General features: G+C 44.1%; 1 protein-coding gene across 1 annotated transcript; it reads right to left on the bottom strand.

Moving 5' to 3' along the window:
• Positions 1-266: 266 nt before the first annotated feature.
• Positions 267-25,257, bottom strand: PLEKHG7 (pleckstrin homology domain containing, family G (with RhoGef domain) member 7). The gene is made up of 14 exons (XM_010561977.1): positions 25,098-25,257; positions 23,742-23,782; positions 21,733-21,828; positions 20,279-20,428; positions 18,224-18,319; positions 15,910-16,005; positions 14,600-14,713; positions 12,745-12,919; positions 10,669-10,784; positions 9,774-9,870; positions 6,589-6,668; positions 5,601-5,760; positions 2,357-2,454; positions 267-374 (listed from the first exon to the last, which is right to left on the bottom strand). Exons 1-14 carry the CDS (start codon positions 25,255-25,257, stop codon positions 267-269), a joined length of 1,587 nt encoding a protein of 528 aa, XP_010560279.1.
• Between the last annotated feature and the right edge of the window lie 235 nt (positions 25,258-25,492).

The following is a 25,492-nucleotide window of genomic DNA, read 5'->3' as shown; positions in this document are numbered from 1 at the left end:
GAAGTCCCACTTTCTAGGAAATGACAAGCTGTATTAAAGCTTCCCTGGATGGCGAGAGCCTTCCCCTAGCTGAAGCAAAGGAGCATTTAAGAGCGGTACACTTATTGCATGGCTCATTTTCCCCTCCAGTATAATTCCTACATCCTGTGGTCAAAACTCCTCATTTCTGTCTAGTCAAGTCAGAAATCCGGTAGCTTCAGAAACTTCAGGCATGCTGGAAGAAATAACTGTCTTCCACTGGCTCTGTCGGTGCTGTGCTGACATTATTAAATTTCAGAGGATTCAGCTGGGAAGCAGAAAGCAGTGCTTTTCTTGGTTTCACGATGTGCGGTATAATTGGAGATTGCCGTTTCTATCTGTGACATCCATGTTTTCTGTAACAAGAACAAATAATTTGTAAACCACGACAATCTAAAAAAGTTCCAGTGATTCAGATACATAAACACCGAGAGCCACTTTAATTTAGCCTTTCTTGAGGTCCATGCTCATAATTCCTGAAGTGAACGTGAATTATCCCAGAACCGAGACTCTCCCAGTTGCTCAGGCTACTAGACACTGCTGGAATCTGTGTCTGGGGCCGGGGATTTCCAGTGAAGGCTTCCTTTTTGATTGGAAGGCAGGATTTTAATGCTCTGTTTGCTTGTAATGGTGAAGTTTGCTGCAGGCTATTTCACCCGGTTTTGTGTAATATTTATTAGTTTAATGCTGTCCCTGCAGTTTGGGCTCCCTGTTCCTCTGATTAAGACAGCCCCAGTGCTATCACCATCGCAAGTTCTGTCCCCCTCTGAGATCTGTCATGTGCTGCCACATGAATTTCAGTTTCTAGCATCACGCTGACAACGTTCAGCTCTATATCCGCTGTCATCCAGGTATGAGGGCAGGGGGTGATGGCTGGAGAGATGGATTTTAAAATACGTAACTTCCTTCTCTCTGCGCTAGTCCAGATGGTCTGGGTCATAGAAGCTGAGTTGTCTCTGAATTGCTATGATTAGATATTACAAATTAGTTGGCAGCAATACGAGCTTAAGGTCTAGCTGTGCTTCTCCCACCCCAGGGTTTTTATTTTGCCTAGTCGGGAGCTGCTCTCCCCGCTGTAGCGGGTGTAGAGACGCTGAGCTTTCACGCAAAGAGCCAGAAACGCGTGAGAAGGGGCAGCCTGCTCTACTTCACGCTGTGCTGGGGTTCATATATTTTGTTATTGACCCTGTCTGCGTGGGCGAACTGTCTGTGCCTGGCAGAGCCCGGCTTTGGCGTGGGGCTGTGGTGGTTGCTCTGGCCCCACTGGGGCTGCTGGTGGCAGAGGGTCCGATGCACTGGTGGTGGTGGTTACACAGGGGTTTGCCCGGCAGTAGTGGGCCCGCGGGAGGCAGGATTTAAACTGTTGAGCTTTTCGCTTCATGGAGCCGGTGCTGGAAAGTCTACCCTTCCGAGGGCTCGGAGCGCCCGAAGTCAACAAAACGCGGTAATGCCACCACATCCACGTGAAAAGAACCTTTCACAGCAGGGTTTTCTCCTTTGATTAACTGGGCTTGGGAGATGTCAAAAAGACGGTAGCCACCTGGTGAAAAGGCAGCTTTGGAAGGGAAAGGTAATATTTTAGTAACAGGAGAAGGGAACGACTTCTTGAGTAGATACCTATTCCAAGTACCAGCCAGTGACTTGGAAATGGAAAGAATTCAGTCATTGCTTTTCCCTGAAAAAGTCTATCTACTGCGATTTACTTTCAAGAATTAGTATTAGTGGTAGTCAAATTGTGCATTCGGTATTAGAGAATGAAATTCAACTTACAGGAGAAAAAAACCACTTCTGTGAAGTGCCTACCGCACTTTCAGATGTTACATACAGCGCTGTTACTAGAAGTGTGATGTGTGAAAATGAGGGGTAAATTTATGTAACAGTGGAATTAATCATACCATCTGTTCAATCTGAAATTGCAAGATGTGTGTCATGCGTAGATGAGCATGATACAGTTGTCTCGTCTGAGTACTACTGCATATGATTTGGGGGGGGTTGTTTTGGTGTTGACTTCTCTGGAGGGGCTGACCGTCTTCCTTTCTGTGACACAAGAAATGGCATATTATTTTTTTTTTTTGGTAATCAGAAATGATAATGTTTTTCAACAAGAATAAGACCTGCTATCAACCCTGATATAAAATCGGTATGTGTTCAACAGCAAAGATTCTGTAACAAATGTGTGAGCCAGAGCACTGGGGTGTTATTTTGTTTTGGTTTGGTTTTGGTCAAATGTCACAACTGTAACAGATTCTTATCACAGCATGGCCTGTGGCTGCAATCCTCCTTTAGGGAAAGCGTAGTTGTGTAATTAGAGAAGAAAAAAAAAAAGTGTGCTACTTACCTTGGCAGTCTCTGTCTGAGCTTGTAGCAAGAAAACTGCTATGCACTGATGATACCTATTTTCATGCTGTATTAGGAAGGCATTTCGCAGGCTGAAGACTGTGGAAAAATATAAAGAAATGATATAAATTCCCTCATGCAGCTATCAGTCTGATTTTATATCACATTGATTATAATTGAAGAAATGATATATGTAATCATCTTTTCTGATTCTTAATAGGGCAATGCACCCTTATAGGGTTAGGTTTTTTGTTGTGCGGGAAGCTTTGTTATTTCAAAAAGTTAATTCTGCTTGCATTTGTTTTGTTTTTAATTACTTTATCATTGTGCAGCTAAGGTGCAGGGCCAGGCACGTTACCAGCAGCCCTTCGGTTCCTGCCAAACTTCTGCAGAAGTTAATCAGTGACTCTGGGTATGACAGCAGCATCTCCTGGGTCCTTCAGATAACTTTGGGTGTTACGGGGCAGGTTTCCCTGCGAGGGGATAAATCGGCAGCAACGTCGCGTGTCTGGAGTGAAGGGGTGGCTTAAGTCTGCTGCAAAGCAAGTTTGGGGCAAGAGGAGGGGAAAGCATCTTCAGGCAGCCAAAATCCTGCGGCAGACGGCGGGTGTGCTGGTTGTGGCAGGGAGGAGGGCACGGTAACCTGTTGTAATGCACTGGATTTGCGCGGCGTTGCTTTTTTTTAGCTGTAAACGTTGCTGTAAACGAAGCGACGGTGAGCGAGGAGCAGGATTGCCTCCCTGTGAGCGGTGGCCCTAAGCCGAGCCCCGGCTCCTGAACCCACGCAGCCCGAGGGGAACGCAGATCTCGAGCTGCCAAGACAAGGCAGCGTTTTTCTGAGTCTATGCTAGAGTTGACGTATCTTTTTGATAAACTTATCTACTTCATATAGTTTGCTCTGAAGCCTTGTACTAGGTAGAATATCTTGCTGCTGTGTAATGCTTCTTGTCCAAGCATTTCCAAGTGCTCTACAGTCAGACCGCAAAATGTTTCTGGAAGATAAAGTGTCCTATAATCCTAGTTTTATAGGAAAGGAAAGTGGAGCACAGACTGGTTAAATTGCTGCAGCAAATCAGTTAGCAGTGGATATTTGTAGCAGCAGAGGGGGTATGTCTCAGAACTCATGCCTTATGTCTGTCTGTGGTCAACAGAAAATAAACTTTACAGTCCGAAAAATGAATTTTCTAGGCAACGCTCAGCATCAGGCTCTCAGTAATGTTTTCTAAAAAAAATTCTGTGGCTGTAAAGATTACCAGTCTTTGATATAGCAACGTACCGGTGGGTCTGGCCCCTTCAAACTTAGTGTAAAGCATTATTAGTGGAGTGATAATAAGTAATTGCAAAGATTAAATCCAGAGCGGAATGTTAAAAGGAAAGTGGTTTCCTAATCAGAAAGTATGTTGCTGCTTATGATCTTCAGAGATGGGTTCCTACTAGTACACTTCCATGTAAAGTTACATCTCTTGTACAAGGTGCTGGCATTTGCAGATAGTTCTGCTTTTAGGGTAGCTTCCTAGTGTTAGGAGGACACCATTATATCTCTTATCCCTTCACTGATACGTAGCAGGCTTTGGGCCAGAATTATCCTGCATAATTATCAGCTTCCTGCCTGCTGCCAAAAGGGTATTTCTATGATATTGCAAGATACACATATTGTTTTTCTAGTCCTTGAGAGATCTCCAAAGTGAGATCAACCCTCACCAAACTAGTGGATGCAAAAGTACTTGTTAGATCAAAAATCAGGGTTTCATTTCTGATTAATGTGATGGATCACTAGAATTCACATGCTGCCCTTTCTGAGAACGTGCCAACTAATCTTTTACTGCCACCAGTAGTAAAAGTCTCCTTGAGACTACAAATAAATTGGCAGCATTCCCCAAGGTCACACATTCCTGACAATCTTTAATCTTTTCCTTTTTTTTTTTTTCTTGTAAAGGGAGGACATTTTCCATTGACACTGCAAATTTTGTTTGGTTTTTTTTTTACGCAAAATGGTGGAAACCTGAACTGCAAGCTCCTGTTAGTCATTTTTCTCACAATTTTTATTGTACCCTGCTCTAAGGGGTCCTGGATTAGGATGGGGCTTCCAAGGTGTTACAAGACTACAGGGAAGCAATGGAGACTGCCATAGCTACAGCTGTAATAAGGCTGGTAGGAATATATGGGAGAGAAGTCGGGCAGCGAGTTCCAGAGTGTAGGGAAGGGCCATAACTGGAGGCCAGAGCCTGGGCTGGGATGCAGCAAGTAACTTTGTCTATTCTGCTGGTTGCAGCTGGATCATGGGGATAGAAGGACCCTGGTTAGAAATCTCTGAATGTAGGAAATGCTGACTTGGAAAAAAAAAAATCCCAAAACCTTATTCCCTTCTCCATTATGGCTTTTATGCCCAGTCTTCTATGTGCAAACTGGTGGCTGCACGCTCTCTCCAGCACCCAGAAGCTGTCGGCCTTGCGTCTAGTGGGGGTTTAGGCAGGAACATGGGGCTGCCCTCCCCTCCACCCTGCAGGCGAGAGGCGGCCGCTGCCTTTACTTAGTTTCTGCTGGGTTGGTAGGGAGACTTGTTAGGCAGACAGACAGTGCCTGGAGCATGTTTAAAAAAAGGTTATTCTTCTCTCTGTTCATCCCCCTACCTCATCTTTAGTCACTCACCTTTTATTGCCAATGTTTGTCTCCTATCAGCATTGATGCAGAATGCTAATTACTCTGGGTGAATATATTTGAAAGTTATCATAAATTTTACGGGCTCTAGGTTTATTTTCCATATCTTTCTATTTCCTACAGAACACTCTAGCTCCCTGAGCTTTTCCTCCCAGTCTTTAGGATTAGGATGGCTGACAGGCCCTGCAGCCCGGAGATTTGCTTTTCTCTTATTTCTTTTCGATATAGGAGGCTCCTGGGATGTGGGCAGCGTTAGACGGAGGTGTGTGAGAGCCTGCATGAGCGGCTCAGACCAAGGGGACGCCTGATGGTTTCATGCCTGCTCCCTCACCCAAGCTCTGATTTGGTGACTTGAGGGACGTTGTTTTGGCAGGGTAAAGCTGCTCACACTCTGTAGAGGTCAGTCCTCCTCACCCAAGGACACAGCAACAGAAGTTATTGGGGCAATTTCCCCTGACGATGCATTTGAAGCACTGGTGTTTGCACTCCAGGCATCTGGGGGTGGGTTGTGGGCAAACGGCGTCTTATCCTTTACGCTGCATTGAGGTGGTGGTAATGGGGACGTTCAAATGCGCACGGGCACGTACCTGTAACGTGGATGGGGTCAACGTTTTTCAGTATCAGTCTGTCTAGCGGGATGGGCTGGTCTAGGACTGTGCAAAATCCTCCCTCCCTTATGAAGGACTGCAGCTCAGGAGTGAGGGAAGGACAGACAGGGATTAAGCTGGTGTCTGAGCCCCCGTATTTCTGGGAATAGAAAATGAAGTTGGTTAGCTGGCTGTCTGCCATCTGCTCATGAAGTATACACGCTAAACAGCCCTAAATTATGTGTTTTCTCTTATCAAAGGTACTCAGGTTATTTGCCTGAGGAACCTCAGAAAAACTCGTCGGTACCTGGAGTTCTCCTGCAAGGTCACACCTTGTACTAAAAAAACCCACAATTGAAGCACAATACAAGTCCACAGGCAAAAAAAAAGTCAGTCTAAGGTGCTCAAAGGTCTTTTTCCCCCCCTTCCCTCTGCACACACCCCCCCTTAATAGCAGGACTTTTTCTCTGTTCCTTGGAGGTGCGTTTCCCCATCTCCCCTTGCATACTTGCAAATTTTCTTAAGAAGAGTCATTATATCTCCATTTTAAACTAGGGGAAATCAAGGCAAAGAGAGGACACATACAACAGTTTTCTTAATTTTTAAACTTCTTTCCAACAGTTCTGATACCTTTGGGATAAAATTTTCTCAGGTTGCTGGACTGAGTCATGAGGGGAGCATTAGAAAACTTCTTACATTCTTGAAACTTCTGGTCTTTAGGAATTCAGCACATCAGAACATCAGGGAAATATTAAGGTCTTGTAACATAAATTCTGTAAGCATTCCTGTAATGTACTAAGCCTAGAAGCAGGGTTTGAATCAGTGTTATGGTTTGTTATTAGCATAAGGAGGTATCACCCATCCTTCATATGCCGATTAGTCATCTTGTATTTTTATCATTAGATCAATCTTCCAAAGTACATTCAAAATATTTACCAAGCTAAAAAACATAACAACTGCAACCATGTATATCTCTATCCATTATTACCTTTTTGTTACGTTTAATTTTGGTAATTAACAGGAGATCATCGAATAGGAAGAGGTAGGCATCAAGGAGTCTTGTGCTTTCTGAGGAGGAAAACAAAAAAATCAATTTGATGGTGTGATTATTGTAAGGAATTGCTACTTCTAAGATGAGGCACATCTATGAATCACTGCATCTTACAAACCGCTTCCAACAAAGAATCGTGGTTTCCAACATAGTACGCAACCACTCATCCCCTAGTCTGCACTCTTAAATGCAGCACATAAAAAATCATATGTCCCTTGATGATTTTGGCTGCTAATACTTGTAGCAGCTACCTCATTCTGAAAAACCAACTACTTGCCTGCCAGGAAAAGTGACCTAGATCACCTGGAATACCCACAAATACAACAACCGGCATGCTATAAATTGCTATAAATTAGCAAATCCTACCTGGCAAAAAGCAAACCTTCTGAAAAATGGCAGAGGTAAAGAAATAGGGAAGTGCCACCTTTTCCTGGTACCTTTAAATACTGGTATGCTGCCCTCTTCACAGGCTTTTGCAGCGATGAAATGTTAACTGATAGCATCACATAAGCCTTTCAAAAACTACACAAAATAGAGTTGGTTTATCTTTTGTTCCTAGCTTAGAAGTCATGACAATGTGGGGAATATAACAACAGATGTCTGTAAGAATGCTTCAAAGTCTTTCAGGCTGGTCTCCAAGCTGTGTTGAAAACTCAGGTATTATAATAAATAATAGGGAGCAATTTAACAAAAACAGGAGTAACTTTTTAAGCAACTTCCTGCAGGAAACCTGGACTCTACTGTATTTGCAGAGTTTGGTCCTTTGACCTCTTCCTTGTTTATGGCTCCTTCTATCCCTTTCCATGAATCTTTCTTTCATTTCCCTTTTTGGTCCCAACTTGCTGTCCTATTTCACTTCCAGAATCACCTCCTTTCTCTGCTGCAGGCTTTGTCCTTTATAATTTGTCCTCTGGTTACTCTCTACCAATGGGGCATCTCTGGGCATGAAAAGTAGGCATGAAACACCCAGCTGCTCTTCACAGCAAATGGGGTTGGTCAGAGCTATTGCTTCCAGGCAGTCCTGCAGGATCCTAAAATACTTTCTTGGGTGTTTGGTTCTGAAAGGTTTGGCTTGAAAACTTCTTGTCTCATTAATGTTGCACGAGGCAACATCAGCAACTACTGAAAATTCAGACTAGGTCATGGATCAGCTAGATGCACGGAGAACAAAGAAACTACCATGAGGACCTTCTTATGTGCCACTGGAGATTCAGAAGACTACAAGCAAGCAAGTTAATGTCTATTAGACATCATATAAAAACTATCCTTCTGTAAGTTTCTCTGAAGTCACAAACTTCATAGAGGGCTCTCCACAGCATCTCTTGTACAACAGTAGGCTTTTGTGGGTGTTACACAGGAAAGAATTACTTCTTGTAAACTCTGTCTCCTGCTGTGGACAAACTTTTCTGTGTCTTTGATTTATACTGTGTTCAGAGTCATTCAGTGGCAACAGGTGGAAGGAACCTGTGGAGGTCTCTGGTCCAACCCACTGCTCCAAGCAGGCCAAGCTAGAGCAGGTTGTTCAGGCAAGTTTTGAATATGTCCAAGAAAGGAGATTCTGCAACATCTCTGGTCCCCTGTACCAATATTTGACCACCCTAATCGTTAGCAAATTTTTCCAGATATCTAATGGGGGAATACCCCATGCTGCAACTTGCATTGTCATGTCTCATCCTTTCTCTGGGCAACTCCAAGATGCCTTTAGCTCCATCTGCCTTAAGCCAGCCATTAGGCAGTTGAAGACAAGGGTAATGTCTTCCCTGAGCCTTCTCTTCCTACACCTGATCAAACCCACTTCTCTCAGCTGCTCCTATTCTCAATTACAGGATTACAAAAAACCATGCAACTCAGTGATCTCGGTTTCGTTCAAGCACAGTTCACCTTAATACCAAATTTGTGTGAGTCTGTTCAGAGTGGTGACTTTAGGATATGTGTCTTTCTGTTGTGTAGCATTTTATTTGGCTTGTGATTTCATTTTTTTGTCTTGAGAGATACTTGATTCAGACACGTGGCCAAATGCCAGGCACTTTTATATTGCAGATCGCAGGCAGCTGGCTGTCTTGGTGGGTAAGAGTTATGCTCACACCTCCTTCTTCTCCATTTTCTAATTACATATTGCAGAAAGAACTGTGGACACCTGATGACCACCCTTACCTCCTGCACTGGGGGCTGATGTCTCACCAAGAGCACAGTGAGCGCAGAGGGAAGCATTGGCAGGAGAGGACTCGGTGGCTTTGTTTCTCCTCTGCCCGCCGCCCCCTAAACACCAGCAGCAACCTTTTCTTCTGCTCTCCATGTCCCCCCCGTTGTGCCTTCTCCTCTGCTACTGTAATTCTCCTCATGTGGGAAGGAAAACAAAAACACTGAAAAATGGACCATGTCCCTCTTGCTGCTCCCTTTATAACAGTAATAATGGTGGTGGGAGACAGAGAGCGTTGCGTGCTTATTCTCTTCCCCTCTGCTCCCGAGAAAGTGGTGAAGGAAATGGAAGACCATTGCTACGGCTCTGCAGCCACCACGGCACGCAGCTTCCAGCCTGCTTTCAGATGATGATCTCCAAATCGCCCGGGCTCTGGTTCCTGCTCGTGCCAGGAGAAAATCCTCCTCTCCTGCACACGTAGAGGTTCTGCAGCAGCTCCCCAGCAAGCAACCTGTGCCCTGCTACAAAATAGTGCCTGTGTGTCTGCAGACGTGGACTTTTCAGTATTTTTTCAGTGAAACACATAGCGGATACGGTGCCAGAGAGGTGAGGTATGTTGACATTGGTCCCGGGTATGTGGGGCACCTCGTATAGGACAGTCTAAACTTCAGTTTTCCTATTGCCACGCTGTTGAACGTGACAGTAAAACGCTCCCTTTGAGGGGCAGGCATTAACCAGTCAAGCTGATTTCTTCAGCACCTGGCAGACTGAACACCCAGATGTGACAATAAACAATCACGCCGATTACTCATCCTTTTGGCAGTTTGGCTGTTTCTCAGTCTCTCTCTGACAAGCTGTTCGTTTGTTTTTTTCTTTCCCGCACCTGCCCACATACTGCTGCAGAGGTTCATTCTGGACCTGCCGTAAGAAAATACGATTCTATTAAGCTAATTCCTGATACCGGGACATTTAGGGACGTTACCTGCTAGCGTTAGTCTCCCTTCATGAAGGAGAAGTCTGTTCGCTGAAGACAAAATGTTTTCACTGCTGTTGTTTTCTCTGATGCTTTGCTTCAAACACTTGACCCAAAAAAGAGAGAGAGAGAGAGACAGAATGGGGAATCTTCCATATCCAATGATGAACTGGGAGGCAACCGGCAGTTAAACAAACGGAGCACATGTGTGCTCTTATCTCAGGCTAAATACATCACACAGCTAATAACTGGCCATGGCTGTGTTTCTTCAGCAGTGCTACTGCTTAAACGTGTTTACGCTTTTGAAATGTTAAGCTGGGTTTTTCTTTTCTGGAGTGAGTTTAATGGTTTTTGCAGCCTTGCATGTTAACAGACATAATCCTTGAGGTGAGACCCACTTGCTGTTACCATAATGCTGCTTAAAGTCTGTCTGTATGGGTAAGGGGGCAACCACAGCAGAAAGGTGCACAGGTTTCCAGGTATGCTGTGTAATTTTCTGTAATGCTATTTAAATATAAGGAGAAATTTCTTTGGCTCCGCTTGAGGAGTGAAAGAGGCGAATAATTGCTACTCCGTATCCTTATAAAAAGGTAGTAATGCTTACATCTATCCCATTTCATTCTGCCCCCTAAAAGCAAATGCTGGAGAGTTCTCCTGGACCATACAATCGCATTTTCTTGGATGCTGGCTGAGAGCAACCCACGCTGCCAGCCGAGGCACCGCGGGCAGCCCGCGTGTTCAGCCGCAGCGTTTGCAGGGCTCAGGCTGCAGCTGCTCCTGCTAGAGCAGAGCCATCGCCAGTAACTAGAATATAGACAGCCAGCCAACTTTAGACAACCCTATAAAGACAGATAGGAAACTAAAGCTTCCTCAAGGAAAAAATGCCCTTTAAAAAGCCGCTTACCTCTGGAACAAAGAATCTCTTGTCACGATCCCAGACCTGAGGCCAAATTATGACCTCTTGCAGCTGCCTGAACTTCTGAAAGTTGTCCAACCACTTGACTTTACCTTCCAGATCCCCTGAAATATGTGAAACATCAGTTATTGCCAAGGCTGGCAAAAACAGTCCTGTTTCTAGAAGATGCTGAACACTGATTTTCTCCAGTGGAAGCCAAAGTGCCTCACATGTGAAGCCCCAGATGAAATCTTGGCCTCATTATAAAAAGTGCCTAAACTCTGCTTAGGTCATCAGAGCCAGAATTTCAAGCCATGCATTCAAACATGCTTAAATTCACTGCTAAATGAAAAGGTTGTGTTTACTAATCTGACCGGGGAACAGGGGGAATCATATAAAACTCAATTAAAAGGTAATCTTAAAAAGTTCTTTAAAAAAAATAAATCCTGCCTTTCTAAACTGTCTAGGGTAGTGAGAGAAAAATCATCTTCAGTATATACAGCCTGATCAAAAGACTGTTTAAATGAATGGGAATTAATTTTGAGGGAGGTGGTGCCAGAAGTGACTGAAGTATTTAACTGGGATGGGGGCACCTCAGAATGTGAAAATTGGGGATGAAGTCTTTGCTGATTCAGGGCTGTTATGGGGAAAACTTTAATGGACCTGCAACTTAAATTCCAAGTTTGTGTGTTGAGTGATATTGCAAATAATGGTTTCAGACACACACACACATATACACCAGGAGGGGAATGCTGGGACTGCAAGTGTTCCTTATGTCGCTGATTCACTGATCAAAAAATGAAGGCAGATCTTTGCCAGGTGTCTGCGAATACAGAGGGGTCATCCCTCTATCTTTGGTTTCCTTGGCCCAGAGGTATCTAAACTGTGGAAGGAGCTATTTCTTTGCCAGTAATATTCCCTAGATATTTGGGGCCATACCTAAAACGGCTGTCCTCCCAGCAGAAGTCCCCAGACTAGTGACAAAACCATCTTCTTTTCCTATGGGACCCGTTCTGTGCTGAAAAATGTGCTCCTTGCGTGGCTGTTAGGCTAGACTCCTTGTAAGACTGGGCTAGAAGAGAAGGAACCTGAGTATCTCTTTTAGGTGGTAATTCTGTCATTAAGAGTATTTACCCCAGAAGAAGGAGCCCCAGATTTATCTGTCTTTAGAAGCCTTTAACTCTCTCTCTGCCTCATCTCCCGGGGAGATGCTCGAGCCTTCAGCCTCCAGGATGGGGAGAAGGACGGTGGCAGAGAGCGAGCCACCGTGCTGGGTGGCTGGAGGCCCTGGTGTGCTGCTGGTGAGGACGAGGTGCTGCCCCGCTCCTCTCCCTGCCAAGAGTGGCAGGAGAAGTGTTTTGCTGATGGACTGTCTTGTCTTTGATTTCAGTGGAGGCTGCAGGAGGCCTTCTGGGGAATAAACCTATCTGCTGGTGTACTGTATGACCATAAGACACTTAGAGATGCATTTATAGCTTCCTGAACGAGGCTGAATTACTAAATTATTTAGAATTAATAAATTATTTACTTGAAACAAAATGCAGGGGAAAAAAAAAATCCTGGACCAACCCCTTCTTTTTCCACAATAGCTAGAGAAAATCTGTAGCTGAGAGAGCTCTTCAGCTACTTTACATGGTAGGACCCTGTCATTTAGTGGAAGGTCACTGACATAATATTCCCCTTGTGAGTGCAGTTCTATCCTATTAAGGATTAGCCCTAACAAATCCTCCCTAGACATAAATCCAACTCAAAGACCTCTTTGTTCGAGATCTTTCTTGATTTGTTCCAATTTGTGCTCTGCTGTTAATTGTTTGCCTGTCACTGCCGATGATTCTGAGCAAATACAAGTGACTCACTGATTTGGGAGTCCTGTGACCTTGCTCAGAGAGGCTTTGACAGAAGAAGGGTGGCACCAATCATTTCCTACAGAATGAGGAAGGGCTCAGGGTTGTAGAAAGGCATGTACATCCTCATTGCATCTCTGCAGGGAGACCGGCCCCATTCACGCTCAAAGGACGCGTACAAAAAACCACATAACTTGCTAATTGTTAATGGCACGCTTGGCTTTTAACCTTAGCTACTTACGTATGGACTTTTCCACCTTCTCTTTGAGGGACCAGATAAAGCCTTTCTCTGTTTCGTCAGTGCTCCTCTTCCAGATGTTGTCAAGGAGGAGTGGGTAGCGCGTCAGGCGATGCAAAGGAGCGACCAGCAGCTCCGGCAGATGCAGCCTCCTGCACTGTTCGTTTTGTTCGCACCACTGCTGAAGACAAGGAAAACGGCCTTAGGCCTCAGCTTGCTCCCTGGCAGGGAGGTACCAAAGAGGTTTCTGCGTCAGCAGCTGACTGTAATGAGACAGGGACAATTAAAGGTGAACTTCTCGCACAGCGAGAGCAAGGGTAGTGTAAAAGCTCTGTATGGGGGGAATTGCATCGCTCCTCCAGGTTCACTTTCTGCATTGCTGCTTCCCAGTGCTTTTAGATGCTGTGGCCATGCTCGCAGATCAAGCAGCACTCTTAATTATCTACCATTTTAATTTCATCAGAAAAGCCTCAGATACGTTTGAGGCCCACCTTAGGTTTTAGGGTCACCTGCTACTTCCCACTGGGGAACTTTTTCCTAGGTGTGAGCGTATCCTTCTTGGGGATTTCCATGAGAAATCCTTCTCGGAGAAAAAGCAATGTGAAACTCCCTGGCCCTACAAGCTGCAGAGTTCGGCTACTACAAAGAGGCGTCCTCCCACGCCGGTGAGAAAAGCCCGCTGCCTCAGGTTTCTCTTTCTAAGTCGGTAATGTAATGATTCTAATGATCAATCTTAAGTATTCTCAGGACACGCTGGCCTGCTAAATACTAAGTGAGAAAGAGCAGAACCCTCTCTCACTGCTGCACTGGCTGGAGTTGTCGCTCCAGGCAGATGCGGTGTTGGCAAAGACAGAACCCACTCTAGTGCTGTAACTTTACAAAGACATCACTGATGGCTCTTTCCAGCCTTAGAGGGAGGTAAACGCTCACTTACCGGTAGTGTTTTGGTACCGAGTTCTATATTTCCTTTATCTACGGTTAAGCAAAACCTGTCCGAGGAGCTGAACCGCTGCCCTTGCAGAGGGGTTGCTTGCTGTTCTGTCCAGGATATTCCTTCATCCCTGCGGGCACTTGGGTCAGCAAATACCCGTGAGCGAGGAAAGCAGCCCGGCTTTCTTGCCAGGGCTCAGCCAAAACCCGCCCCGCTCTCTCATCGCCGGCTCCCCAAGACACACGAAAGCACTGATGTGTTCCTGCATTTCTATTCCCCTTGTTTTGGCTTTTATCATATCCTGCTTCCCTTAAGCAGAAGGACGCCGTCGTAGACTTCTTCAGTTTTGAGGTTTGGGTATGTCACTGCTGACGTGGCACAGCGTAGAGGCTGGGGGCTGGTTTGTACCCAGGGAACGTGAGCCCTCTCATCTGCTAAAGCATATAATACGCTACAGACTGTGCTCCCACCCAACAGCTAAACCAAGCTGATATGCAGGACGTGTATCAAAGTAAAACACTTGAGAGAGATTTTACAATCTGGCTTGATTTTTGTTTCTTTTTTTCTGTAGCCATTTCACTTTGTTAAGGTGGAGGTCACCAAGTCAAGGGATTACGCGTGAAACATCTGAATGATAGAGGCTGGCAGAACATATTTTCTGCCTGCAACAATGCAGCCAGTTGTTCCCTTCTGGCTTCTCCCTCTTGCTTGTTCTAAATTACAAGTATGGACTTTCACACGCGCAAGGGAACCCACGCTCAGAAGTGTGATTTCATATCTGTGATACCCTCTGCAGTTCAAAAAAAATCTGTGTAAAATGCTATTTACACAGTTTTGCTTCCAATGAACTCTCCTAGTCTGCTGTTAAAATCCTGTCATAAGGCAGGAAGGTTGAAGACAATAACAACAACAAAACCATCACTTTACTTTCAGGTAGATGCCAAAATCTTCTCTCTGTCTCAGGTTTTCCAAGTAGAAGACAGCGGAGGTATAATTAAGGCAATAAATCTGGTGTGTCTGGCAGAGGTCACCCTGGAAAAACTGCAGAAAAGACTTGGAAACTTATCAAGAAAGAAAAATGTCATGACAAAGGGAGGAACAACAGTTTTGGTTTTGTAATGTGCATTTTACCTGAGATTTCCTCCTGCCTAGGAAAATAGAGGAAGAGGGAAATGGGGAGTTAAAAAAAGTAAAGGGCAAGTTAAAAAGCAGTGAAAGTGGGAAACTAGTAAAAAACCCACATCAGTGCTCAAGCAGTGCATGGGAGCACAGTTCTAACAGCTCTGCAGAGGTGTGAAGCATTCTTAGACTTGGTTCTCATTAAAAATAAATAATGTGAAATTCATGTAGAAGCTGAAGATAAAAACCGCTATCTATGCAACAGCTTTACATGACCTCATGTAACGTGTCCCTTTATATCCGAGTGTGTTAGATAGCTCTTAGAAATGTTGAATGCTGTCCGTGATAAAACTCACACAAACATTATCGATAAGAACGCCTGAAGTCGGAGGTAGTGGGGGTGAGAAGCCAAGCTCTACCCTGCCTTTCCCTTTTTAAAACCCTAACCCTGAGGTAGGGTCTGTTTTAGCATTTTCCCAGAAGTTTTCTAATGGCCTCTACTGCTCAGGGAAGTTCAGGTCCATGAATTGATTTTCTGTCTGTATTAATATTTCCAACTTTTCAGTCATTGGGAAGCTGTGTGGGAACTAGAGGCAGTCGGACAACCGCCTCGTTTACCACGCAGGCTGCCCCGAAGGGTCGCAGGGCAGAGCTTGGCAGCGGCAGGACAGCCCTGGCTGTGCTTGGCCAAGAGTGCAAGAGGTATTTCAGTCCCATCGAGCTCTTAATTAAGCACTTAAATACGCCTGCGGGTCTGGTCCGCGGAGTAAAAGAAAGATCTATGCGATGGAGTGGAAGGAGGCAGGGAACATCCAGCGGTGGGGCTGGGATCTGGTCTTTTCCTCGGGGTCTGGGCTGCTGTTCCCCAGGAAGGGAAAAATCTTTCCGCAATTTGTTCCACATCCAAAGCACCTTTCCACGACCACCTCAAACTTGCCAATGAATAAAAAGAAAAACATCCTGCTGGCAGAAGGTGCTTGAGGCTGAGACCAAACTGCCTGTGACAGACGGCATGTCCTTGACTGACTTGATTGCTCTAAGGCACCTGCATGCTGATGATAAGTGGTCTGCTGCAAGCACCTGCTGATATTAAGCAAAAATACTTCTAATTATGTTACCTTTCTGAGTATGGAGCTGAAACCCATAGGAGAGTCTGACTTGCTGATGTGCTGCTTCACAGTTTCAAAAAAAGTTTTCAGAAAACTGTGACTTATCTACATAAGAAAAAAAAAAGAGAAAATGGCATTAGTGGTCTTCTGAAGTTAAGTTTAAAACAACTTTATTTCCCATCCCTTGTCTCTTCAAAGGCTCCAAGCCTAATGGGGTGCCTATACTTATCTCCTTAACGTTGCCAGAATTAGCTTCAGAATTAGGCCCGGAATGCTTTAATTAGTCAGAAGCTAAAATAAATCTATACAAATACCCACTTACGTCATGCTAATGCCATATGACAAAAGCTTTGAAACAAGATTAGTTACTCCATTTAAACTAATTTAGGGTAGCAGCTGTATTTAACATGAATTGACATGAAACATTACAATGGATGAATGGTATCTACTGGAAAACACTGATTGCGTATGACAGAGCTGTGACAGTTAAGGAAGACTTCACGGTCATTTGAAGAAGATACCATCTTTCATAGTCTGGGTTTGTTTCATGCTATTGGAGGTGAGGGAAATGTCTTTCAAATGCTATAAAAAGTCCCATACTTGCCGTAAGTTAACTTTATGTTTGCACTGGATCCGAGTGTGCCCACACTGTCAGTCAGACGCGGGTGAAAGCCTGCTGCTAAGCCCATGCTTGCGTCCCAAACACACTCTTTGCACACAAATTCATCACCACGCTCAGCTTTAGGCCAAATTTTAGGCCAGAAGAGAACATCGTCCTCTGTGATACTGCTATGAACTGCTGTTGTAGCCGCACATGCTGCTTTGTTTGGTGTATTTATGGGGGCAGGGTTGCTTATAGGGTGACGTTTATTCTTTCTACACCTTTTAAAACATGCATTTTTTCATGGATTCAGCCTGCTGTCAGGAAGAAATGCGTGCTGTAAAATGCATGAAAAAAGGCATAAAAGGCATTGAGAGCAGCTACTTTCTCCTACATCTGATCACTATTTTATATACAAGTATGCATAGATGAACATTTGTCATCCTCATTAATAAGGACAACAAAATTAGAAAACAAAATAGAAAATGTATTAAAGATAATTCTCTCAAGACATGCCCAAGCTCAAAGCTTTTGTGATCGCTAAATGGCACACAGCAATATACCCCACTCCCTTCTTTGAACAACACCGAAAGAATCAGCAGCCACACATCAGCTGAACTCTCATAGCTGACTGCAGGTATGGTCTTAGCCCACAACAAGCACCAGGTGAAACACATCAGCTAAAAATCTCTTTCCTCGTATCTCCAAACCCGCTCAGGTGGTCACTCTCTGAGCAGAGGTGACTTGCTCATGTGTTTGAGCTCTGGCTAATTGTCCCTACTCTGAAAAGCTTTCCTGCTTTTCTTGGTTTTGGCTAAAAAGGCAGGTGTTAACTGTTAAGGCAAAGGAATTATAATAAGGGAAAGAACTTGAAGTAAGCAGCTGCTTTAGGGTATGTGATGGGATTGGGAGCAGCCATTCAACTCATACAGCTGAAGAGCCCCTTCCAAAATTCACTTTGCTATTAAGGGTGAGGTGTCCTATACAAGAACTCGTAAGCTAAGAAAAACTGCTGGTTTGCTTCTAAAGTTATGTAAGATTTTGGACTTATGGGTTCCTTTAACTTTCAGGAGTTGAAAATGGTCTCTGGGGAAGTGTCCACAAGCAAGAAAGAGCTTGAGCACCTCACAGCTGAGCTTCGTGGTCTCTCCTCTCCTGGAAGGTGAGTAGCACACGAACACAGAGCATCCAGTCTGTGTGGGAGATATTCTGGTACCTGCATGGAGCAAAACTCCAGCCGGAGAGGGGTGGTCATAATTTTATTTTAACTTGCTCTACTGGAGTGGTGTAGTAGATAGCAAAGTCTTTGTGCCCATCTATTTGTGAAAGGAAACTTGTTATTGTAGTTCTATTGCCATTTGTACTGTTTTGCTGTAAGGGTTGTGCAGTCGGAGTTTATCTTCACAAATCCTTTTAAAAGGATGCTGCTTATGAGAATTAGTCTCAAACTCGTGTTTACTTCAGAAACAACTGCCAAACGAGCTCTCCTCTGTGTTCCAATGCCTCTTTATCTTTTGCTGGAGGCACATGAGAATAATTTGCACTGGTGAGATTTGACCCCCACTGATATATCAAATAGAAATGCAGGAAAGACTAATTATTTGAGCTAAGATCCAAATGTGAGTATTGAATCTGAATAGAAGTTTTATGGATGGTTTCTCATTTCCTTTTGTTGGGCTAGTTGATTTCTGATCTCAGGAAGACTTTTATTTTTTTACTCACCTTGTTTAACTCCTCTAAGTTTGCAAAAAGTCTCCACAAATCCACATCCAAGAGAAATTCATTACACTGCAGGTATTTTAGAGTGTTCATAAATATCTTCAAAAACAAAACAAATCCATGTTATTTACTATTTATGCCAATTCCATATTTTTTTTTTCCTGATAAGAACATGTTTGCACTGTAATTCTCATGAAATGATCATTTGAAACTTTTCCTGACCTGCCTGAAGGATAAATACTGGGATTTGTGCGATGAGGAGGGTATGAGTGATGTCTCTGGGGTGTCCCTGCGGCTGCCACAGGGGCAGCTGTGTCCCTGCTGTGTTCTTTGCCAGAAGAGGGGCAACCGAGCCCCCTGCAGATCCATGTGAAGGAACTCATAATGTCAGAGTCATAGTCACAGATTTCTATGACCTTTCTAAATGCTTTTCTACCCACCCCATGCATCTGCTGCTATTTAAGTTGCTTAGATTTACTATGGGGGGGGGGAAGTTGGAATAGTGTTAAGGAAAGGACTCAGGAAGGTTTTTCATCTCTTTGGATTGTTTTATTAACCTGTATTGAGTGAAAACTGCATGGGTATTTATTGGCTGTTTAAGATTTTATATTATTTAAGCTCTGATGGTGATCTGGGAGCTATGCTGAATCTCATCTAAATCTGAAAAAGGCTTAAAAATGTAGATTACTGAGTAGACTTTTTTTGTGTCTCTGTGAAAAGCATTAATGAAAAAACCCATCACCCAGGTGCTAAGACTGAAGAGCTGGTGAGAGTGTTTGCTTAGCCTTATGTAACTCTTCAGCTGCCACGAACAGTTGACCTGAGAGCTTAAAGGGGATTTATGGTGGTCTTAAAGCTCCCTGTGGAGATTCATTAAAATCGGTGGAATATTTCTATACTGGGAAGTACTTAGAGTAGCGGGTATCTGTAAAACTGGCTACACAAATTCAATGGGCTCGTTCTTTGGCAGGAGAGTTTGGGAAGCTGGCGTGGCCCGAATAGTTCATCATTCATGGGTCGTGCAGGGCTGGGTGAGGTTTGTCTGTGGGGTCCTACATCAGACTCGCCACTGGGGCTCCATGTCTCCTGCTATCCTCATCCTTCCCAGGCTTCACCTGTTTTTAATCTTCTCGGATCTCTGAACAAAGTGTGTAGAAGGAAGGTGGCTTCCATCCTGCCTTGGGCCGATACTTGATTCTGTCATCGCTTTTCTTCTCCTTTCCTGTTCTGCCCCACCAAGGAGGAATCCACCCGCTCCTCTACTTACTCCCTTTAATTTGCAGTACTTCTCGTGCTGCCTAGGCTAATTTTCAGCAACATGGAAAATCTTTCACTGATTTTTTTCCTTTGACTAGTAAGAAAACAGAAATTGTCTGTGCAGAATAAGAGAAAAATGATAGGAAGATATTTATGGAAGCTTCCACCCTTTTAAACGGATACACTAACTTTTGATGTGTGATGAATATAAATAGTGCAGCTATTCTTGTAACAGCGTGTAATATTCTTGTCCATATTTCAGAGCTCTTAAAATTCACCGTGATGGGGGCAATTTGGAGTTTTGGGGAGAGGAGCTTTTTAGTTTGTTTTCTTGTAATATTAGAACTACAGGTCTGCTGAATTCCGAGTTTTTCATGCTCTAGTCAGGATAATCTAACTAGAGCTCTATATGAAGTTAAATGAAGAGTATAATGTTACAGACTAGTGGTAAAGAAATATCCAGTATAGTCCTAGTATCGTCAACTGGAGAGTGGCTTCAGTTCTGCGTTAGTGAGAGGAATAGTGGCATATCGGCTGAAAACACTGGAAGGCTCTGCAATCAGATGGTGTTTGCAAAGCACTACAAAGTGATGTCCAGAAGAAGAGATGCTATTGAGAAGATAAAAACCAAAGGGAACTGTAGGAACAGGATGAGCAGGCAAGATGGGGAAAAAACCCCAAGCACTTAAGTCGTTCCCCCATAGACACCCCATGAGAGGTTACAGGTGGCTTTATGTCTGCTGTGCTGACAGCAGGGCAAATAATGTTTCATTATTTTTGAGATGCAAAATCTGAAGTTACCATCTTGAGAACCAGCAAATGATCCAGAAAGTAAGTGCATTCACTTGTGAAAAGTTCCCACACTGCTGCTTCTTTTTTCACTTCTAACCGGCTGTCGACATCTTTCTGCTCAGTCTGTTGCTCTTTTATAAATTCATGCCAAGATTTACTCTATTGATTGAAGAAGAAAGAAAACCACTGACTGTTGCATCAACTACTTCAGACCTTATGAAAAGAATCTATGATCTATTTGCCCATGTAAAGAGCCTGACTGCCAGTATTAGTGCTGCTTTGTCTGAAAGCTTAAAGATTCCTTTAAAAAGATTAAAACCCCTGTCATTTTCCTCCAAAATATTTATAATATAAACACACTGAATTTGGAAGTAACACAGTATGATAGTCTATGTTTGTAGGATGCTGTATCAAAAAATGGTGGACAGCTTGCAAATGCTAAGGAATTTAATCTGTCATGCTGTTGGAAAGTAAGGATGGATGATAGCTTCCTATTTTCCAGATGGCAAAATCAAGTTACCAAAGGACTAGGTCTTCATAGGTACTTGGATATTGTTTTGTTTAGCCCTAAGGTGGCCACTATCACCTTACTGACCTGCTCCAAAGTCAGGTGTTCACATATCATTTATCATAGAATTGTTTAGGTTGGAAAAGACCTTTAAGATTGAGTCCAACCATCAACGCAACACCCCCATTCCCACTGAACCATGTCCTGAAGTGCCACATCTACACATTTTTTGAACGCCCTCCAGGGATGGTGACTCCGCCGCTTCCCTGGGCAGTCTGTTCCAATGGCTGACAACCCTTTCAGTAAAGAAACGTTTTCTAACATCCAACTTAAACAAGTCTATGGGGAACTGCATGTAACAGCCTGCTGTGAAAGCATAAGGGTTGCTTTGGAGGGGGGACGGTGTTGGGTGTGGGTTATGTGACTATCACCCCGGTTGCCCAAGCTTGGTGTTTCTATGGCTAGGGTTCTCCGAAGGCCAGGAGCCTTGTTTAACTCGCAGACAAGCTTTGGTGACGTTTCTGCAGCTGAACCTTGGTGCTGGCACCGACCTCTCCGTGGCTGCCCCTGAACGCACCCCTAAGGCGGCAGTGGGGGTGACCGTGCCCCGTTTGGCATCTCTGCGATTCCGTAATTTCTTTCCCCAGATCTGCAGGCACCGCTGAGAGGGTTGTCCTGGTGCCTTCTGAAGGTGGTTCCTCCCTGATCTAGGGCAGTCTGGATACCTGGCAAAATCCAGGTGGTTGTGAGGGCCCTTGGTAACCTTCTACGACACTCACAGTTTCCCCCTTCACCCCTCCATTTCAAACAACAAAAATATACCTTATGCTTACGCGTTAATTTTGCAGAAACGTCTCATATCCAGATTAATGTAGTGAAAAATGGTAACTCGAACACAACGTTTTAATCCCCATTTTTAAGTATCCTTGGTACAGTATACTGAGTATTTTGATACCTTAAAGCAGAAAAATTCATATGTGCTGCAGTCTATGATCTTAATGGTTGAAAGACAGTTTTCCAGATCAGATGCTTGCTTCTGTTTGTCTTTACCCTGTTGAATGACAAAAAACGCCACCTGATTCATACAATGTTTTAAAGACCATTAAGAAGTTTACCCAGCTCGGTAACCTTGCTCTGATCTGTAAGGAGTTTGCCCTTAGCTGAGTGATTTCCTTATATTTTCAGCTCTCCTACACAGAGATGAGGCAGTGATGGCAGGTTTATTTGTAGCTATGGGTGGGGTGTGGAGGTGGCTTAGGTGTGGGTGCGTAGGATTTTATTTATGTAACACAGAAGTCTTTGGCAGGGCAAATCTTTGGTATGGCAACAGACAATGGGCTACCCTCGGAAGACACAACAAATAAAATATTTTGCTTCCCTCAGCCCTGTCAGAAGTAGGGGACAACGAACTCGTAGTTGAAACCATCCTCCTGCCATAGGTATACAAAGCTTGTATGTGTGTTTGTTTATTTTTAATTTTCTATTTGAGCTACGTATTGAAGAAACTCCTTTGCTCAGCTGCAGAGCAGGGTCTATAAAAAGAGCTTTTAGAAAGCTTAAAGAGCAGAAGGAGTTTGTCTGTGTGAGGGATCATGAAATAAAAACAATTGCTTTTGGTTTGGCTTTGTTTTTCAGGCCGACAGTGCCATGTAAAAAGTTTAACCAATATTTATGAACTCTAATTCAGTGGTGTGAGCATAGACTTATAAGGTATTTGCCTAAGTTTTATCTGCTCTCTGGAACAGTATACTCATACTTCATGGATTTTTGTTGTCTGAACTTTAGGCACTGAACTTAAGCCAATTTTAAAATATGCATTTGATTATAATATTTGAAATTCAGAGTTTAAGCTCAAGTCTCAATTTTGAAAGATAGCTTGAAATGGAGCAGAAACAGTAATGCAATTATATATACACAGACTTAACCAATGGACCAGCAAATAAATCTTTGTAAATTAAATTTTATAGTTTTTAATAGTTTCAGAAATTACTTTTGGCTAAATATCAAATGCATTTTATTGCAAATTTCAAATATTTTGCTGAATTTAAAAATTCTCAATTTTAGGCCATGCTCATGCAAATGCTATAGAAATGCTGTCAGATGAAGTGGGATCTCTTGTACGTGCTGATCTGAGTACTTGCATTGGTTTCACTTGCACAAACTTTGATAGTCGAAATTTAGAAGATAAAATGTAGAGAATATTAGGAAGTGACTGCTCACAATTACATGTTTTGGGTGCAAAGTTATCAAGACACTTGCAAATGATTTTCTGAATGATGAACGACACTCAGAAAGGAAATTCAGATACGATAGTAAGTGAAAATCTTCATAACTGGAGAAGACAAGGAAATGTGTTAGAGAAGGAAATTAACTGAAGTGTGTCGGTGTGTATGCTTTTACTGGCGAGTGTGAGGGTGCCTATGAGGACAGGAAAGGCCTAAGAAAGTGTCTAAAAAGCTACTTTGATAGGTAAAGCCTAGATCCCTTCCATGTGAGTGGGAGTTAGGCAGATCCTCCAGAGCCCTAAGGCACCGAGGTCCAGGTTGGCATGCAGAAAATACAGGATACGCTGTATTTTCCGTGACTGACTTACCCACCTTGTGCTCTCTTAGCCCGGGGAGCCGCACTGGACCCGCTGCCACCCCTGAACACCTCGAATGAGATTTTCTGTGTTGCCCGTCCCTCTCTGCCCTCCCACCACCCGCGGGGATGCGGTGCTGACTCTGGTTCTCACGCGCATCCCGTGCAGCAGCGCTGGTGGCTGCGCCGGACCCGTCCTACCTTCGTTGGAAATTAATGTCCAAGCAGTCCCAGGGTGGGCTGAGACCTCTGAGTTCAACTCACCTGCTGGCTGCCTTTCTCCAAGGGCAGTAAAGTAAAGAAACGCTGTTTACCCAGGTTAGTTGTGGGAGAAGGCAAGGTCAGGGCAAGGAAAAAAAAAAACAACCATGGTGAAATACTCACAACTCCTCTTTTGGCAAATGGCCACCTTGGCTTTTTGGACTCTAATGGGTAAAACAAATGCATTATCAGTAAAGGAACAAATAGCTAAAAATAAAACTGTTATTTATATGTTGGGGTGGGGTTTTTTGGTTTTGTTTGTTTGGTTGTTTTTTTGGGTTTTTTTTTTAGATGAAGCCTGATATACTCTACTTGGCTCAGATTTAATACTTGTGTTTAGGCAGTTTGTGCACCAGGCTTAAAACCCATTAAGCCTCTTGGGTTCCTCCCAGCAAGAGTTATGTCTATCTGTGATGGGATCTTGGATGATGCTAAACACTCCCACTTGCTGCAGATGATCAGTGTGTGATTGCCAGTTCCTTACATGGGAAAACACATCATACCTCAAGCCAATTCTTGAAGGTATTTATTGTTTTGACAAGAATTAGGCTATGTCTGCTCTTTAGTGATATCTTGGAGTTATGCTGGTACTTAAAACTCCTGCGAATAAACAATCCTACAAACCCTAAGCCTCAGCTCTGTCGTGGGGCTGGCACAGTGGTGCAGGCTGTAATTTGTGGTCCTTAGTGAGGCACAGGGAAAGCTGGGGATCGGGATGTAGGAATGCACTGGTGAGATGTGAGGAAAGCCTGTGTTTGTTCAGCGAGAAATTTGAAAGAGATGTCTATATGTGGCACCTACCTTCAGGCCTATGTGTGACTGGGAATCACAGTCCAAACTTTCTCCTTTTGGATTTTGAAGGCCTTGGTCATTCTTTCTGGGGCTGCCTGGCTTGTTTGCTTTCATGAAACTGGTGGTTGTGACCTTGGCTTACTTTTTTTTGAGAAAATTTTGATCTCTGGTCACCAGCCTCTTCTGGTCTCTGGCAATCACACTGCACGCTATACTATATTCCACAATAGGTATTTGTGGAAATTGCTTGCAGGTCGACATTTCAGTGTTGGACGGTCTTGTGAGCAACCTCTAGGCATGAGTTGGGTCTGCTACCCTTGAGGTTGGAGCACTACTGGAAAGGGTGACATGGGCCACTGTCTTCCCTCTGCTTGAAGCTGTGCGGGTAGGAATTTGTAACTAAACTGCTTGCAGATGGAGAACCTGGCCTGGGCTCTGGTTGCTCCTAGCCTGTGGAGGAAGGACCTGATCCGTGTCCTACCCCCCTCATCTACCTCTTACATTTTGCATTCAACAATAAAATGCGCGCCAAAAAAAATAAATCGAGGGCAGCTAAAAATTAGCGATGCAGTCACTTTGACTCGTCGCCGTCGTTGCACCGATCCTCCCTCCCCATCCCACGTGCGCGCGCGCTTTAGTCGCGGCTTTTGCTGGGCTCAGGCGAGCGAATCCCACCCTGTGTCTGACCTGCGCTTAGCAGGAGGGCCGCGGTGGGCAGGTGGTCCGTGGCACTGTCTGACACCAGGAGGTCTCCGGGGAACACCTCGAGTCCCGGCAGACTCACTACCACGGAGCTACGCCTGCGCTCGGCCGACCTGTGAGACGCAACAACAACAACACACGTCATCGCTCGCGGCTGCGGAGGGAACTTCTGAAGTGCTCCTTGCTGATACAGGAGGAAATGAGCTAAAAAAACCAAATCACAGCGGCTATGACGTGATGCGTTAAAGGAACAGTGAGTAGAAAATTCCAGGGATCAACAGCAAATATCTAACTATCTTTCCAACTCCACATCGTTGCTGAGATCGAGGTGCTTATGGTCATGGCTTGCCTCAGCTAGTAGGTACTTAGAGAATTTAAAT

Source organism: Haliaeetus leucocephalus, unplaced genomic scaffold (genome assembly GCF_000737465.1).
Source record: "Haliaeetus leucocephalus isolate CR32 unplaced genomic scaffold, Haliaeetus_leucocephalus-4.0 Scaffold151, whole genome shotgun sequence".
Classification (NCBI taxonomy): domain Eukaryota; kingdom Metazoa; phylum Chordata; class Aves; order Accipitriformes; family Accipitridae; genus Haliaeetus; species Haliaeetus leucocephalus.
This window is presented reverse-complemented; position numbering and strand designations above follow the sequence as displayed.

What these genes read in the sequence shown, in the direction of transcription:
- PLEKHG7 (XM_010561977.1), bottom strand. Translation starts at nt 25,257, where the DNA reads ATGACGTGTGTTGTTGTTGTTGCGTCTCACAGGTCGGCCGAGCGCAGG. An exon ending in GGCCCTCCTGCTAAGCGCAG is followed by an intron (nt 23,783 to 25,097) that starts GTCAGACACAGG and finishes TTTACCCATTAG; the next exon opens with AGTCCAAAAAGCCAAGGTGG. An exon ending in AGGGAGACTAACGCTAGCAG is followed by an intron (nt 6,669 to 9,773) that starts GTAACGTCCCTA and finishes TTTCCTCCTCAG; the next exon opens with AAAGCACAAGACTCCTTGAT.